This window comes from Bombyx mori, chromosome 20, assembly GCF_030269925.1.
Source record: "Bombyx mori chromosome 20, ASM3026992v2".
NCBI classification, from domain to species: Eukaryota; Metazoa; Arthropoda; class Insecta; order Lepidoptera; family Bombycidae; genus Bombyx; species Bombyx mori.
In genome coordinates, this window is record NC_085126.1 from 3,923,273 (window position 1) to 3,940,911 (window position 17,639).

The following is a 17,639-nucleotide window of genomic DNA, read 5'->3' on the forward strand; positions in this document are numbered from 1 at the left end:
AGGTGTTGAACCTAACCGTAGGTACACCAGTCAGCACCGAATACTATCGCAAAATAATGATGCAACAAAGTAACCCCTTTTGCTCAAACGAGATTTTTTATTTATTGCTTAGATGGGTGGACGAGCTCACAGCCCACCTGGTGTTAAGTGGTTACTGGAGCCCATAAATATCCACAACGTAAATGCGCCACCCACCTTGAGATATAAGTTCTAAGGTCTCAGTATAGTTACAACGGCTGCCCCACCCTTCGAACCGAAACGCATTACTGCTTCACGGCAGAAATAGGCAGGTTGTGGTACCTACCCGTGCGGAATCACAAGAGGTCCTACCACTAGTAATTACGCAAATTATAATTTTGCGTGTTTGATTTTTATTACACGATGTTATTCCTTCACCGTGGAAGTCAATCGTGAACATTTGTTGAGTACGTATTTCATTAGAAAAATTGGTACCCGCCTACGGGATTCGAACACCGGTGCATCGCAAGATACGAATGCACCGGACGTCTTCTCCTTTAGGCCACGACGACTTAAACGATGTGTATGAGCTTACGGGCCACCTGGCGCTCAGTTATTACTGGACACATCAGAGCATGAATGTCGCCACCCACCTTGAAAATTGAGGTCAATGCATCATCTGTATAGTGATTCCACAAAACTTTATTTTTACGGGTTCTTTTGTTTTCTTACTTCTTGTCCTTCATCGTGGGAGTCATTCATGAAGATCACATAAGTACGTATTCTATCAGAAAATTGGCCCTTCTTGTGGGATTTTAATGGCGGCAAAGTCGCATCTCTCGATAAGAATACATTAGGCGCCTTATCCTTTAAGCCACGGCAATTTCAAAGTCCTTATCGTGACTGTTGATAGAGTTATGAGAATCGATAGCAAGTCACATTAATATTGTGCTCTCCCATAGACACAGCCTACTGAATTTCCCGCTGGACCTTCACAGTGGGTCGCGTTTCCGATCCGGTGGTAGATTCTGGGAAGCACTGCCCTTGCTATGGCTAGTGTTAGCAACACACCCGGTTTGAGCCTCGTGAGCTCACCTACACGTCAAGTAGAAGCTGAAATAGTCTCTCAAGGCTATAAGCATAGGTAGGACAATAGTACATTGTGCACCAAGGGAGAAAAGTTGGATATTTCCTTCCGGGTGTAAAATGGGTGGCAAACACGTGGCAGGAAATGTCCAACTTTTCTCCCGCGGTGCACATACTATTTTTTCTTCTACCAGGCCGAAAGTTCATGGAGTACCGAGCCGGGGTCCAGGGGCGAAGCCCTGACGGGGGTAGGGGGGTGGATCCCCCCCCATACGCATAAAAAAACAATTGAACTGTTTTTTAATTTTTAAATAAACTACTACTAATTAAATAAGAGTAATAATAGTATGGAGAAATAGAAACATAACCAAAACCACAAAGATCAGGCTCGTTAGAACACTAATATTCTCTATATTTCTATACGCTGCTGAGACGTGGACCGTGCGAGATGTGGAAAGGAAGAAAATAGACGCTCTGGAAATGTGGTGCTGGAGAAGAATGCTTGGAGTTTCGTGCACCGACTTTCGTACAAATGTCTCGATACTTCAGGAACTCGGCATCAAGCAGCGTCTATTTGGTATAGTACAGTCTCGAATGGTGAATTTCTTCGGACACGTTTCGCGACGAGATGGCCGGTCCATAGAACGGCTCGTTGTACAGGGAAGCGTTGATGGTACAAGACCGCGCGGGAGGCCACCAATGCGGTGGACCGACCAAATTAAAACTGCAGCGGGAGGTCCCCTAAATGAGTGCAGTAGAATGGCCTCGAGCAGGGAGAGATGGCGCGACATCGTGAGACGCATCAAGTCTGCCCCTTCCAACACTACATGACGATCACGACCACTCTGTCAAGAGTGACACGACTGAGAAGAAGAAGAATTAAATAAGAACTGTCTGATGAACTCATCTTTGTTTAATACTTCACTATTAAATTTTATTGTCTTTTTTTTTATTTCACTTTTACACTAAACACAATATTGCCCGAGCACAACAATGGCGGAGAATTTAAGGTGAGAGCAGACGTAGACACTAACGCGCATGCGCACTTGTACCCAGGGAGAAAAAGTTACACTTTCTTCTCTGTACAGCGGGACGAAAACCGAACTTTCGGCGTAGGTAGGAGAAAAAAAAAATGTCAGCTGTTTGTGCGGCATTGCTACCGCGACGGAACGCGTTCCGTAATAACTCGTATTGTTATCGTGTCCATTAATAAACAACATACAAATATAGTGAAAACCAAAACAATAATAAAGAAACAAAAGCTTCAATTGGAAAATAGGATTCCATATTTTCTACATACATAAATAACGTTTCAAATGGTCTGCATTGAAAAACGGCAATCTAATATTAGACAAGAATACTTCATAATTACTTGTTCTTACCATATCAACGCAACAGTATTTTAATGTAAAACATCCAATTAACAATTAAAAGTTACGAAATGTGTTTTTCGAAGCTATAGTTTGAAGAAAATTAGTATTATCAATTCCTTTAACATGTTTACCAGTAATTTGAGAACAAAACACAAGGAAAAAATATTCAAGATTTCCGTACGCCTCATCGACGCCTCAGGGGATAAAAGGGCTGGCGCGCATTTCGGACCAAGGTTGAGCCTGGCCATTCAACGGGGAAATGCCGCCAGACTCTTGGGCACCCTACTCTGTGAGCGCAGCGATTTGAGGTCGATTTTTTACATTATCTATCTTCATTTTTAGTTTGGTATAAATATATAGTTTATTTAGTAGTTTCAAACTTTTCTTTTAATTAGATTAATTAAACTATTTTAGATGCATTCGGAACAAAAATATAAATTCTTAATTGTTTATAAAATATATGTGTAAATTATGTTTCAACGTGTACATTGCAATATGCTTGAAATATTTAGAATTTTAACAAGCTTGTCTGTTTTATTCACTTGTTTACTGCACTTGCCTCATCACGTTTATACTCGTAAACTTGATTAGGATAATATCAATTGCCTACTATTACCGGTAAGGTCGTGCTATTACTTGAGAGAGATATCCGACGTTGGAAACCTATAATACTCCTCGGAATGCTTCATAACATTTTTTATCTATAAACAAATGCTTATTTCGCCCCTGTTGGATGCGTCCTCCAACCGCTGAAGATTTAGAGGATAAGTGCGCCGGCGCTCTATCAGGACTCTTTTCCCTTCTGTATGCAGCAACTTTACGGAACTGTTGTGGAAAAGCAAGCAGGTGGCGGTGTACCGCGTTTCCGACCAGAGATGCTGGTTCTGGTCTAGTGGGGTATTCCGGAATACGAGAGACACCGCCCGGGGTCATCCTGGCAGGCTACCGCATCGACATTGCCGACGTAGGATCGTCGACTATCACATCAACGACTCCGACGGCCGGGTGTCCTTGGGGTGAGCTATGAGTCGAATTGTAGGGTTGACTGCGGAAGCTCCCATGCCTTGCCCGAGTTCTGTGTTGGGCGGGAATCGGACGACATCAGTGCGGGGTATTCGTTTAGAGGTGGATATTTAACATCTTTGATGCCGGCCTTATGCACCATCTTAGGCACAGAAACCTCATAGGGAGGTCCGACCATAGAGACAACAAGTATTTTTTCTAATTCTGCCAAATTCTGCCTTCTGATTATAGCCTATTATGTCACTCGGGAATAGTGTAGCTTCCAAACAGTGAAAGAACTTTTCAAATCGGTTCTGTAGTTTCGAAGCCTGTTCAATACAAACAAACAAACAAACAAATCTATTCTCTTTATAATATTAGTATTATAATATATAATATTAGTATAGATTAATTGCTTTAGTGGGATATTTCCTAGAAAACGCGTTAAGCAGAAATACTAAGCGTGCATAGACAGCAGAGCGTAAATAATTACTTTAAACAATACTTTAAGAAATAGACAATACAGTAAATTGCTTACAATATACCTAGTCTTGCCATAAATACTGAGACAAAGGAAAAAAAATTATATTGCAAATAACATTTATTACTTTTACAGTGTGTTAGTTTAATACATAAATATAAAACAATTTAAAGTATAAAAAGCTTATTCTAAGTGGTCTCCATTGGCTGCAATACAGTCCTTTAAACGTTGAGGCCAGTTATCAATAGAAGCATGCACTCTTTCCATGGGAAAAATTTTCACTGTCAATCGTACGAATTGTTTTAGGGACTTCAGCTCTGATGAAGTCCGAAACGTTCGTTTCTAACCAAGACTGCGTAGACCGAGCTTTATGACCTGGCGTCAAGTCTTGCTGGAAGGACCAATCTTGATTATTGAACATGGTGTTGTTAAGGGGCTTCACTACCTTCTCAAGAATGGTATCTTGATACACTTGTGCCGATGTTTTGATACCTTTTTCACAAAAGTATGGCTCAGTCACTCCATCATAGCTAATACCCCACCAAACCATCACTGAAGTCGGATAGTGCCCACGTTGCACTCTGTCGACTAATTGGGAAGCTTCCTTAGAGCTTTGAGCATAAATACGGTCATTTTGTTAGTTAAAATGTTGCTCAATTGTAAACAAATTCTCATCCGTAAACAAAAATTTTCTATGACCTCCCTTTGCGTACCGCTTCAGTAGTTGTTTCGATGTTACCACCCTATTCTCTTTTAAATTATCAGTTAAGAAATGACCAGTACGTCTCTTATAGGCTGCAAGTCCTAAGTCATCTTTTAAAATACGCAACATGGTTCTAGCTGCTATCTTCATGTCCCGAGATAAAATCTTTTGCTTTCGGACAGGATTTCTTCGAATTCTTTCCCTTACTGCTTTGACCACCTTTTTCGTACGAACACTACGTGGACGGCCAGATCTTTTTCTGTTACAAACAGAGGAGGTCTCATTGCACCTATTAATAGCCCGGTACACAAACATTTTACTAATACCAAGCGTATGGAGAGTTTTAAAAATTGCATTTGGCTCCATACCTACTTTGTGTAATGCAATAACAGCGATTCGGTTCTTTTTTTAATATCACAAAATATTGTACAATGTATTGGCGCCAAAATGAGAAAACTCAATGAGCAATCATATAAAAATGACAGATTCCAAATTCAAATGTAATATTTTGATTATTTTTAATTGTAATAGTATTTATGGACAGACTAAGTATATTCATATGCATGTAGTAAAAAGCGGTTACTTCAATATTAAAAACAGAAACTCCAATTTAATTATATGTATAGATAACCTATTAAAATTAAAACTAACAAGTTATCTAAAAACATAAAATTTAAACAAAATTAACTATCAGTTAACTAATTGGAAGTATGAACGTAAATAATACTATAAGGTCAGTGAATCGGAACGTAAACACTTTGATTAACTTTTTCGAGATACTTGCAAGCTCGGGTAGATTAGATATTTCGCTCGGCACTTAAAAACGGCTAGTGACGATTTCAATACGACTTCTTTTTTTTCTTTTCCTACCTATGCTGATAGCCTTGAGAGGCTATTTCAGCTTCACCCTAACGTGTGTAGGTGAGCTCACGGGGCTCAAACCGGAGTGTTCCTAGCACTGACCCTAGCAAGAGCAGTGCTTCGCAGAATCTACCACCGGATCGGAAACGCGACCCACTAAGAAGATCCGGCGAGAAACTCAGGGGGCTGTTGTGTCTCTGAATTAATTCGCTCGTCAAGCCCTTCGTCGCAAGCGACGGGTTCGACGAGGACGGCGACCGGTGCTTGCGGTGCCTAAAAGCACCGTTAATGGATCGGGAGGATCCGTAATGACGTGCTTTGGGCGACGTCGACGGTTTACCATTCGGTTTACAGGATTGGGTAAACACGACTGTAACTAGCTAAGCGCGTTATGCATCTAAGCTAAAAGATATAAGCTTTAATTACCGCCTGATGTTAATTTTGAGTTTTCCAAATACGTCTACATTATGAAGTAAGTATTTGCAAACCTCGTACTTTGGGTAAGTTGATGTGCATTTATTACCCCTACAGAGAATCCGAGATGATTAAATAATACATTTGTTTTAATATTTTTTCTGTGTTAACTGCTTCGATTACTTAATTACCTTTAAACATTGTATTATAAACATGCATAATCTTTACTCATCTATATATGTATGTATGTATATTTATTTTTATGTTACTGTGCCAATATTGCTGAAAGCTTTTTTTTGTATAGTTTTTATTTTAACCCTTTGACTGCCCTGTAGTTCACCGGTGCCCTGCGTGACGCACTGAAGTAATTATCTCGATTTCTGTTATTAGGCGCCTTTTTTTTTCGGGCCAGGGGCCTAACCTCCTACGAGGTCTCCGCGCCTAGGTGGCGCGCGGGATATGTGGGACTTAACGATCTGCAAGGTGTTGTGAGTAGACCGCGGGCCCAAGGAATTTTAGGACCCACCCACTAAACGACTCCCCAGCACTCTTACACCCGACGTCCGATCCCCTCCGAGGCCAGAACCCGGATGAAGGGGGGTTAACGTGGTCAACACTACAACCAGACAGTGTGGCTCACCCAAGGACGCCCAGCCGACGGAGCCTTCGAGGCGAATCGAAGGCTCTGAAACGTCGGCCGTCTCGGTCGGCTCGGCCTCGAAGGAGACGGTGCGGTATCCTCGGATCGCCCTGACCGCGATCGCGCGCTGCGGACGACGCAGCGCCGCGACGTTCTTGCGGGTCAGGGCGTGGCACCATACGGGAGCCCCGTATAGTGCCATCGACCGCACCACCCCCATGTAGAGGCGGTGCGCCACCTGATCGGGACCCCCGACGTTTGGAAGCAGCCGGCTCAAAGAGCCGGCCGTCGCCATCAGTCGAGGGCCCAATTTTTCAAAGTGAGCACGGAAGCTCCACCGACCATCCAGTTCGAGGCCGAGGTACCTGAGACCGGTCACCCCGACCCCGACGCGAACGCCTCCGATCACGAGGTGGGCACCCGCAGGCGGCGCCCGTCCCGGCTCGTGAAAAAGCAGGGCCTAGGTTTTGTCGAGCGCCAACCGTCGTATCCTAGTGAAGACGTGTGCCACGCCTGCGCAAGCCAGACGGGCACACTCTCGGAACTCCCTCCCCGGAGCTACGACCAACGTGTCATCGGCATAACAAATGACACTTAGCCCGGGCAGGGGACCCCGTAGGACGCCTTGCAGGATCCAGTCGTAGCCGAAGTTCCACAGCAGGGGGCCCAGGACAGACCCCTGCGGAACACCGCGCTCGACGAGGAAGCGGTACATCGCCAAACCGTGTCCAATGCACTGAATCGACCTGTCCTCGAGATAGGAGCCGATCAGCCGGCGGAAGTACGCGGGGACGCCGTGATACTCCAGCGCCCCCGCGATCACCGACCAGGGCAGGGTGTTGAATGCATTTTGGATGTCCAAAGATATCGCCATTGCCACCCCGCCCCGGTTATTAAGCGCCTGGATTGGCTAACTTTGCCTTATTTGTTTTCAATCTATATTTTAAGTTTTTTTTTTTATTGCCCTTGTAGGCAGACGAGCATACGGCCCACCTGATGGTGAGTGGTTACCGTCACCCATGGACTTCAGCAACGCCAGGGCAGAACCAAGCCGCTGCCTACCGCGAGCCAAGCCGCTGCTTACCGCTAAGTCTTTTTGTTCTCTTAAAAATAGATTGTTCTCAGAAGGTACTGACAGTTTTATCTTGATCACTAGATAGATACATTCGTACGACAAACCGCTTTTCTTCGCTTTGCCAATAATATTTCTTGCCAATAATATTCGACTAGAAAGTAATCGGTCGATATTGGCTTCTAGGGTTTTATATTCCGGTTTGACATCCAACATGGGCTAGTACCGACTAGTGTTCTGTTGCGCTTTGCTTTACGAGAATACGCCACGCCAGATTCTTCACTTCCTGCCACCGGAGAATTGTGATCGCTGGACCCCCCCAGCGCTAACCCGAAAGCGGCATCGTGATACTTCAGTTAGTGCCGGGAGCGACTTAAGCTTAAAGGATCTTATACCCTAAGGACAATTAAATACAGATTAAATTATAATTTTACAAATCCGTTTTTGTTACTTTTAGGTTAAATTTAATTTTGTATATTTTTTTTTCTTCTTTTCATTACAATTTTTTTAAACTCAAATAATTAATGTATTTTATAATCTTAGACACCTCTAATAACGTATTAAATCTAGCAATACACGTGTGTACCAGTGGGTGGCGTCTTTCACGTTATGAGATATCTATCGCTTCCAGTAACTTAGGTTAGTCGCGAAGAAATTGTAAACCAGTAATAGACAAAAGAACTACAAGCAAGCACGCCATGATTTGTAATGAAGTTTATTTTGTTTTTGTTACAAATGAAATTTCTTGAAACACAATAAGGTATCATATTACATCAATGTACCAAGAGAACTTATTCGGGTTGAAGTCCCTCGTCGAGTGGCCATAACCAATGCGGTATCCGTCGTGTTCGGTTGCTTGACCGAATTTAAGAAGTTCGTCGTACTCCCGGTTGATGATGTAGAACAGGAGCTCGCCATTGTGCTTCACCGGTTGTATGGTCCACAAGTGGCTGTTCGTGGCGTGGTCGTCAGATATATAAGCGGTATGGTCGTCGTCTTCGTCTCTAGTGTTTCCTAATTTTAAGAACATAGCCATTCTAACAGGGCGCATCTTGAAACAAAGCCTGTCTCCCAGCCAATAAGGGACGAACCGCCATATAATATCCATTCTGGTTTCAGTGTTACGATCGCCTAAAATTCTGCGGTCACCGTCGGAGTCCATCCGTCTACTGTACGTAAGAGCGTACCCGTCCCTCTTGTTAATCACTTTTGCGAATACCAAACTTTCGTGGATTCTGATTGCCGCAGGGAAGCAACTGCGTGCGATGTACCGGGCCCCGACGTTTGAGACTTTATAGGAGTAATCAAATACTATAGATTGACCCTCGTCGAATAACCGTTCAATGACCCGTTCGATGATATTGCACCCGCCTGCGCCATACAAGCAAATGGTGTTCTCGACGGCTTCATTAAATTTCCTTGCCACGATCAAATTGTAGAGTTTATTTTCGCGTTGCTTACTGACAACGCTCGTGGAAGGTGACTGATTGCTGGTGGCGTTGTCGAGGGTCACGGTTGCTTCAGTCCTTGCAGAGCCAACGGTGCTGACGACGCTGGTCGAATTCACTGTCTCAACGGCTGCAATGTTGTCGGTGGCTTCCTTGACAATGCTATTGGCACTGGCAGCCAGCACATACATTAGTAGCACAACTCCTTTGAGCTCCATATCTGTAACGTAAATAAAATTTTCATTTAAAATACTCCGGGATCTTACAAGTATATTTAACAACAAAAAAAGACATTTAGAACCATCCCAATAAGTTATTAAACAAAATATATTTATGTATATATACATATATATATTCTAGACGCGAAGTTAGCCACGAGTCCCAGTTTAATTTTGGGCCAGCCGTCGTGCTGTCTATGGGCTCTACAGCAAAAATAATTCTGTTTAAAGTTTTATTATTTCGTCAGAAGAGAGAACAAGTAAATGGCCTGAATAACCTGAACATATCTAGATGTATTGTATGTAACATATTGAAAATACTGAAATCAACGACTGACCTGCTTATGTAACGATTCAATCGGGAATGATAAACAAACTCCGATTGGTCTCCTTTTATAGGCCGCGTAAATAACTAATAATTAATTATTATCGAAAGCAAAGCTATAAGGCCGCCGTTTCATGAATTATAATAAATACTATTAGCTGCCCGTTGAAACGTCTGAATTTTATAATCTTTCTTATACCTTTAAACGAGCAATTCTTGTATATACTTATATAATAATATAATCTGAATCTCGGAAACGGCTCCAACGATTTTCATAAAATTTTGTATACAGGGCATTTCGGGGGCGATAAATCGATCTAGCTACGATTTATTTTCAGAAAATGTAGTTTTATTCATGTTTTCAATTATCAACTCTTCCCGACATCTATTGGCGAATAATAATACAATTTTTCATAATTGAGGGCAACTAAACCGCTTTAAAGACACAACAAGATGGCGTTATCAAAAAAATCATCTACCTATATTATTGATTTGAAGACAAACTTTAGTTAGAAGTTTTAGCCTTTAGTTTAAATTCGTTGTCAACTGCTCGAAATGGTTCGGTTTTGCATTTTTTTCACAGCAACACGACAACGGCTTAGAGTGGCTTATTCAGAGCGAAGTTGAAGGAGCAGGTGATTTTATTAAAAATCACTTGGATAAGTTGGTTCCAGTGGTCACTTTTGAGGCCTTGCACGACTCTCCATGGACTGAATTAGATTAAATCTTTTCTATATGAATGAATGAATATGAATGAATGAAGCTCTCAGGGATAATACTCGACTAGAAAGTAATCGGTCGATAATTGGGTTCTAGGGTTTTATAATATTCCGGTTTGACATCCAACATGGGCTAGTACCGACTAGTGTTCTGTTGCGCTTTGCTTTACGAGAATACGCCAGATTCTTCGCTTCCTGTCACCGGAGAATTGTGATCGCTGGACCCCCCCAGCGCTAACCCGAAAGCGACATCGTGATACTTTAGTTAGTGCCGGGAGCGACTTAAGCTTAAAGGATCTTATACCCTAAGGACAATTAAATACAGATTAAATTATAATTTTACAAATCCGTTTTTGTTACTTTAAAGTTAAAGTTAATTCTGTATATTTTTGTTTACATTTCATTACAATTTGGTTAACCTCAAATAATTAATGTACTTATAGTTTATAGTCTTAGAGGCCTCTAATTACGTATTAAACCTAGCAATACACGTAACAGTAGGTGGCGTTATTCACGTTATGAGATATCTATCGCTTCCAGTAACTTAGGTTAGTCGCGAAGAAATTATAAACCTGTAAATAGACAAAAGAAAAACTACAAGCAAGCACGCCATGATTTGTAATGAAGTTTATTTTGTTTTTGTTACAAATGAAATTTCTTGAAACACAATCATATTACATCAATGTACCAAGAGAACTTATTCGGGTTGAAGTCCCTCGTCGAGTGGCCATAACCAATGCGGTATCCGTCGTATTTGGTTGATTGACCGAATTTAAGAAGCTCATCGTACTCCCGGTTGATGATGTAGAACAGGAGCTCGCCATTGTGCTTCACCGGCTGTATGGTCCAGAAGTGCCTGTTCGTGGCGTGGTCGTCAGATATATAACCGGTATGGTCGTCGTCTTCGTCTCTAGTGTTTCCTAATTTTAAGAACATAGCCATTCTAAGAGGGCGCATCTGGAAATAAAGCCTGTCTCCCAGCCAATAAGGGACGAACCACCATGTAATATCCATTCTGTTTTGAGTGTTACGATCGCCTAAAATTCTTCGGTCACCATCGGAGTCCACCCGTCTACTGTACGTAAGAGCGTACCCGTCCCTCTTGTTAATCACTTTCGCGAATACCAAACTTTCGTGGATTCTGATTGCCGCAGGGAAGCAACTGCGTGCGACGTACCGGGCCCCGGCGATTGAGAGTTTGTAGGAGTAATCAAATACTATAGATTGACCCTCGTCGAACAACCGTTCAATGACCTGTTCGATGATATTGCACCCGCCTGCGCCATACAAGGAAATTGTGTTCTCGACAGCTTCATCAAATTTCCTTGCCACGATAAAATTGTAGAGTTTATTTTCGCGTTGCTTACTGACGACGCTCATGGAAGGTGACTGATTGCTGGTGGCGTTGTCGAGGGTCACGGTTGCTTCAGTGCTTACAGAGCCAACGGTGCTGACGACGCTGGTCGAATTCACTGTCTCAACGGCTGCAATGTTGTCGGTGGCTTCCTTGACAATGCTATTGGCACTGGCAACCAGCACACACATTAGTAGCACAACTCCTTTGAGCTCCATATCTGTAACGTAAATAAAATTTTCATTTAAAATAATCCGGGATCTTACAAGTATATTTAACAACAAAAAAAGACATTTAGAACCACCACAATAAATTATTAAACAAAATATATTTATGTATGTATATATTTATTCTAGACGCGAAGCAGCCACGAGTCCCAGTTCAATTTTGGGCCAGCCGTCGTGCTGTCTATGGGGTCTACAGCAAAAATAATTCTGTTTAAAGTTTTATTATTTTGTCAGGAGAGAACGAGTAAATGGCCTGAATAACCTGAACATATCTAGATGTATTGTATGTAACATATTGAAAATACTGAAATCAACAACTGACCTGCTTATATAACGATTCAATCGGGAATGATAAACAAACTCCGATCGGTCTCGTTTTATAGGCCGCGTAAATAACTAATAATTAATTATTATCGAAAGCAAAGTTATAAGGCCGCCGTTTCATGAATTATAATAAATACTATTAGCTGCCCGTTGAAACGTCTGAATTTTATAATCTTTCTTATACCTTTAAACGCGCAATTCTTGTATATATATATATATAGCCGGAAACGGCTCCAACGATTTTTATAAAATTTAGTATACAGGGGATTTCGGGGGCGATAAATCGATCTAGCTACGATTTATTTTCAGAAAATGTAGTTTTATTCATGTTTTCAATAATCAATTCTTCCCGACATCTATTGGCGAATAATAATACTATTTTTCATAATTGAGGGCAACTAACCGCTTTAAAGACGCAACAAGATGGCGTTATCAAAAAAATCATCTATTATTGATTTGAAGACCAACTTTACTTAGAAGTTTTAGCTTTTAGTTAAAATTCGTTGTCAACTGCCCGAATTGGTTCGGTTTTGCATTTTTTTCACAGCAACGCGACAACGGCTTAAGTTGGCTAATTCAGAGCGAAGTTGAAGGAGCTAAATTTTGCTACTCGTCAATAAAAGTATTGTGTTTTTGTGTTTTTCTCTATAATCCAACACGCCCACAGACAAATCATAAATTTTGAAGAACGTCACGTGAGAGTAGGGGAGGAATAGGGAGCTGAGAAAAATCTTACGAAATCTCACCAAGAGGGGAAGAGGAAAATTCTAAAAAATGCCTCACGCAGTTAATGGACGCCCCAAAACCTATCAGCGCAGGTTCATAGTACGCCCTTTTTTTTAGTGCTGGGGGCCGATCCTCCTACGAGGTCCCCACGTCTAGGGGGCGCGCGAAGTATGTGGGGTTGTTTTTTCGTGCTTCTCAATTTACACATGACAGCCTTCTTCCATACAATCGTTCAACTCTTACTTGACCGCCGTAAAGAAGTGTATTTGTGTACATTTCTTTTGAAAATGGATAACTTACAGCAAAAAAGACATCAAATTAGTCAATCAAATAGACAAGTACGCAATCTTAATGTATATGGACGAATTATTAGTCTATCGATTAAAAACAACAATTGATTCAAATTTTATTATATTTGTATATCCATGGCCAACGTGTAATATTTTATTTTATTTTATTATAATACACTTACACAGGCTTAATGTACCAAGCGAATTTATCTGGGTTAAAGTCCTTCTCGGAGTGCCCATAAGCTGTACGATCACCATCGACGTCCGTTGACTGGCCGAGTTTCAGGAGTTCGTCGTACTCCTTGTTGATGATGTAGAACAGGAGCTTGCCATTATGTCTCACTGGTTTGAGGTACCACAAGTGCCTGTCTGTGTCGTGGTTAGTAGATCCAAAAGCTCCGCGGTCACCGTCTCTGTCTCTCGTATTGCCAAGTTTCAAGAAGTACGCAATATCTATTGGACGAATCTTGAAGTATACCCTATCTTCTATCCAGTAAGGGACAAAATTCCACGTAACTCTAAACCTGGTACTGGTGTCAGGATCACCATAGGCTGTTTTGTCCTCGGCAAAATCTACGCCGCGACCGTACTTAAGAGCAAAGTCGTACTTATAACTGACTATTTTAACAAAGACCATATCTTCGTACAAGCGGACCGCAGAAGGGAAGAGTTCTCGAACAATGAATTTACCACTGGAAGCTGTGAGTTTGTATGCGAAATCAATTAGTTGGGACTGGCCGTTATCGATGAGCCGGTTAACGACATTCGTAATCATGTAGTCCCGTCCTGCTCCATACAATATCGCGGTTCGATATACGGCCTTGCCAAAATCTCTTGTGACGACTTCGTTGTAGAGCGCATCTTCGATGTTCTTAGCCGCAGTGTCGCTCAGTGCCAAAGTTGAGTTGATATTCTCGATACTCACAGTTGCTTCAGTGCTTGGTGAGTCGGTGCTACTGATGGAAGCTGCTACTGTACTGCTACCGTTATCATCGACAATGACGTTGGCATTGACAGCCAACGCACACATTAAAATCACAGCAATTTTTTTTAACCCCATCGCTGCAACAAAACCATTTTATTAGTTGATTTGTTAAGTATTATATATGAAATCATTATCCTATATTAGATTTATAATATCGTTTATTCTGATACATATAAAAGTGTATTATAAAAAATACTATTTAAGCGGAAAAGTTGTGGTAGAAACCTGTTGAATAATGTGTGTGTGTTTATAATGTAGATTTACAACAATTCATCTAAACAAGTCAATTTGAGAGTGGCATTACGTCAATAACACAAGTCTGTGAATTTAGGGATTTGAAATTTCGAGGAATCCCCAAACGGTCGTGACCTCTTCACATCATTACTATAGGTAAGATTCCTTGAACGGGCAATAAAGTTCTCGAATTTTCTCAATAGTCTTGATGAGAATCCGTTGAATAATAGTGTTTATACCGATATTAATAGTGTTTATAACGATTTAAAACAATTTGTGTATAAAAGTCCTCTTGGAACTGATGTAATGAAAAACGGGCATAACCAAAGTGGTGAATTAAGAAACTTGAAGCCACATGTTTCTTTGATACGTTAAGTAATTTATATATATTTTGAAGTCGTCGTGGCCTAAAGGATAACACGTCCGGTGCATTCGTGTCAAACGATAAAACTTTGCCGATGTTCCAATTTCGTAGGCAGGTACCAATTTTTGTAATTAAATACGTACTTAACGATTTACTTCCACGGTGAAGGAATCGTGTAATCGCAAAATCAAACCCTAAAAAATTATAATTTGTTGGTAGGACACTCCGACAGACAGGACAGACCGAATGGTAGCCGACGTTGCCTTAAACACGTCATTTAGGATCCTCCCGATCCATTAACGACGCTTTTATGCGTTTTGGTTTTAAGGTGACGGAGCCGTTGTACAGTTAAAACTGAGATCTCAGAGCTCATATCTCAAGGTGAAATAAAAATTAAAAAAATAATAACACTAATTAATAAAAAGCTAACCTGCTCAGTTCAACGAAGGGTCGGAACTATAATGGAAACAGAATCGACGGCTTCTTATAGTCTGCGACAAACATTGTTATCAATACAACAGTCAAAGGTGAAAAATATATTCTGACCTTTATACATTCGTCTATCTGTTACCATTACTTTACTATTTGAAGGCTATGGTGTTATCTACTGGATGAGGTCAGAGGGTGCTGTTGACAAGAGTCGGTTCGGCCACTAATCACACGATGCAGGTATGCGGCTCCGGGGCAACTGTAGTTCTTTCATTATGGTCAAAAATTTTCCAACCCACTGGTACTTGAATGGATATGAATGTTCGCCTAAAGGAGTCGTAAAACTGTATATGTCGGCGTTAAGCCAGGGTTTTCACACATAAGGTCTATTACAATGAAAATAAAATATAATTACCTATATAAAACATTAACATTCTTGTTTATTACAGAAAGCTACGTCTTAGTTTTTGAACAATTAGCCATTTTGTGATGGTTATAGCAACTACAACTTATTTTATACAAACAAATGTAATTACTGCGAAACAATTCACAAAATATGGCTTAATATTCACAATACATATTTTAGTGATTTTCACGACTCTGACTGGTTGCGCTATGCGGTTGGTAGACCAAAATTGTAACGGTCATCTATTACAAAAATGAGTGTGGACTGTATTTGCGTTGTTCAACTATGACACTTTCTCGGGCCGTGGCGGGAAGAGACAAAGGAACACAACCCGAGGGAAATTGTGAAGGAAAACGCCGTACCTGGAGACGATGGAGTCGTCCGAATCACGGCTGCTAGAAGTGCTTGAAGCTAGTTGGTGTATCTTCTATCTTGCACGACACTGTGATACACTGACACTAATGTTGTATAAGAATAAAGTCTTAGGCCATCTCAATAATTAAATCACAAATAACTGATTTCTGTAATGCGGAGCGCGCGCTAGGTAACCGCCATATTTTTCTTCTTTTTTTCTTTCTGTGTGCCCGCGACGCTCGTACTAGCCAATCCAGGGCGCGGGGGATGGGTGAGGAAGGGGAAGGGAAAAGTGTCATAGCTGCCATATTATTATAAAAACATCTATCTACAAATCTGTTATGACGCTGGCGCAACCACTGACATTAATTTATTTTACATAAATTACTTTTAACTAATATCAACAACATCATTGCATAACAATTACAATTCTTAATTAAATTATTACTGTTAATTATAATATAAATTATTATTAATATTTATTCTTTATTAATATTTAATTATTAATACAATCATTTGTGTTTTTAAACAATAATATAAACAATAAACATATTCTGAACAATTTCACATCAAAACAGTGTCTGCTAATTATTCAATATGGTAGAATAACAGTTTCATCTAGTTAATAATACATATAGGTATATCAACAATAACATAGAATAAACTAAACTATATTTTTTATTTATTTATTGCCGATAGTAGCGTTTGCGCCCATATATATTATCTTCTTCTTTTAGATAATTTGGCTCCAACGCCTTTGGCATTGATTTTGCCAATGTCAAAGTATTTACAAAAGTGACATGTGCTTAGAGAGGGAAAAAATTACTAAATCTAAATAAATACAAATAAATTTGGTCGGTTTTTCCATACGCGAATCTGTGGTATATATCGACGCTTGAAAGGCAAACTTTACTAAACGACAATGCGTGAACTTTACAGTAGACTAATTTAAAGTTGAAAATGATTTTAATAGACCTAGAAATATATTTCCTTTTGCGCATCGAATATGGTTATTGCCTATCATTTATGTACAAAGAAGTTATTGTCGCTTAGTTACGTTTGCCTTTCAAGCGTCGATATATTATCAAAGTGTGTTCAAGAAATTAGCATTTTATTAATGCGCAAGATCAGTTTTAGTTTTCGAAAATAGTTTAAGCAAATTAAAAAACTCAACAATAGCTCTGACAACTTGCAGATAATGCTAAATGTATTGTGGAAGTTATCAATTGAGTTGTATAACAGCTGTCCCAAAAATGGTAACATACAACCATAGGTGTACCTACTTTTTTTTTTTTTTTATTTAGTGTTATTATTACTGGAGTTCTTGGACTTGGACTTTGTTCCGAAGGCCTTTCCAAGCTCACCGGGAGCTGCCCGAGCGCCTCTGAAGGAGACCTAACAGCTAGAGGGCAGTTTCTTCGTCAATGCATCTACTAACAGATAAATTTTTCACATTGTAAATCAAAATACGTAGAAGTTATAGGTATTATAACTCAGTTTTATTGAATTTTAAAGTTTTCAAGCTTCGATCAACAATAGTAACTAGATACACGGTCGGTGCAGAAAATCCGTCTCGTCAAATAACAGCTCACTTGAAATGTGAGCTCTTATTTTGTTTAGTCCACTTCATACACAGCCAATGTCAA

The 17,639-nt window shown here is 40.5% G+C and overlaps 2 protein-coding genes across 3 annotated transcripts; both read right to left on the reverse strand.

The window, feature by feature from the left end:
* Positions 1–8,289: 8,289 nt before the first annotated feature.
* Positions 8,290–9,611, reverse strand: LOC119630073 (microvitellogenin). The gene is made up of 2 exons (XM_038018198.2): positions 9,595–9,611; positions 8,290–9,258 (listed from the first exon to the last, which is right to left on the reverse strand). The coding sequence occupies exon 2, from the start codon at positions 9,254–9,256 to the stop codon at positions 8,354–8,356; it is 903 nt and encodes a 300-aa protein (XP_037874126.1). The 5' UTR covers positions 9,257–9,258; positions 9,595–9,611; the 3' UTR covers positions 8,290–8,353.
* Positions 9,612–10,912: 1,301 nt separating this feature from the next.
* Positions 10,913–15,296, reverse strand: LOC119630074 (microvitellogenin). Of its 2 annotated transcripts, none has more exons than XM_062674310.1 (2): positions 15,235–15,296; positions 10,913–11,874 (listed from the first exon to the last, which is right to left on the reverse strand). In XM_062674310.1, the coding sequence occupies exon 2, from the start codon at positions 11,870–11,872 to the stop codon at positions 10,970–10,972; it is 903 nt and encodes a 300-aa protein (XP_062530294.1). In that variant the 5' UTR covers positions 11,873–11,874; positions 15,235–15,296; the 3' UTR covers positions 10,913–10,969. The 2 variants fall into 2 exon arrangements, with proteins under 2 accessions (XP_062530294.1, XP_062530295.1); XM_062674311.1 differs by lacking the exon at positions 10,913–11,874 and adding an exon at positions 13,326–14,283 and having other exon boundaries at positions 15,235–15,295.
* Between the last annotated feature and the right edge of the window lie 2,343 nt (positions 15,297–17,639).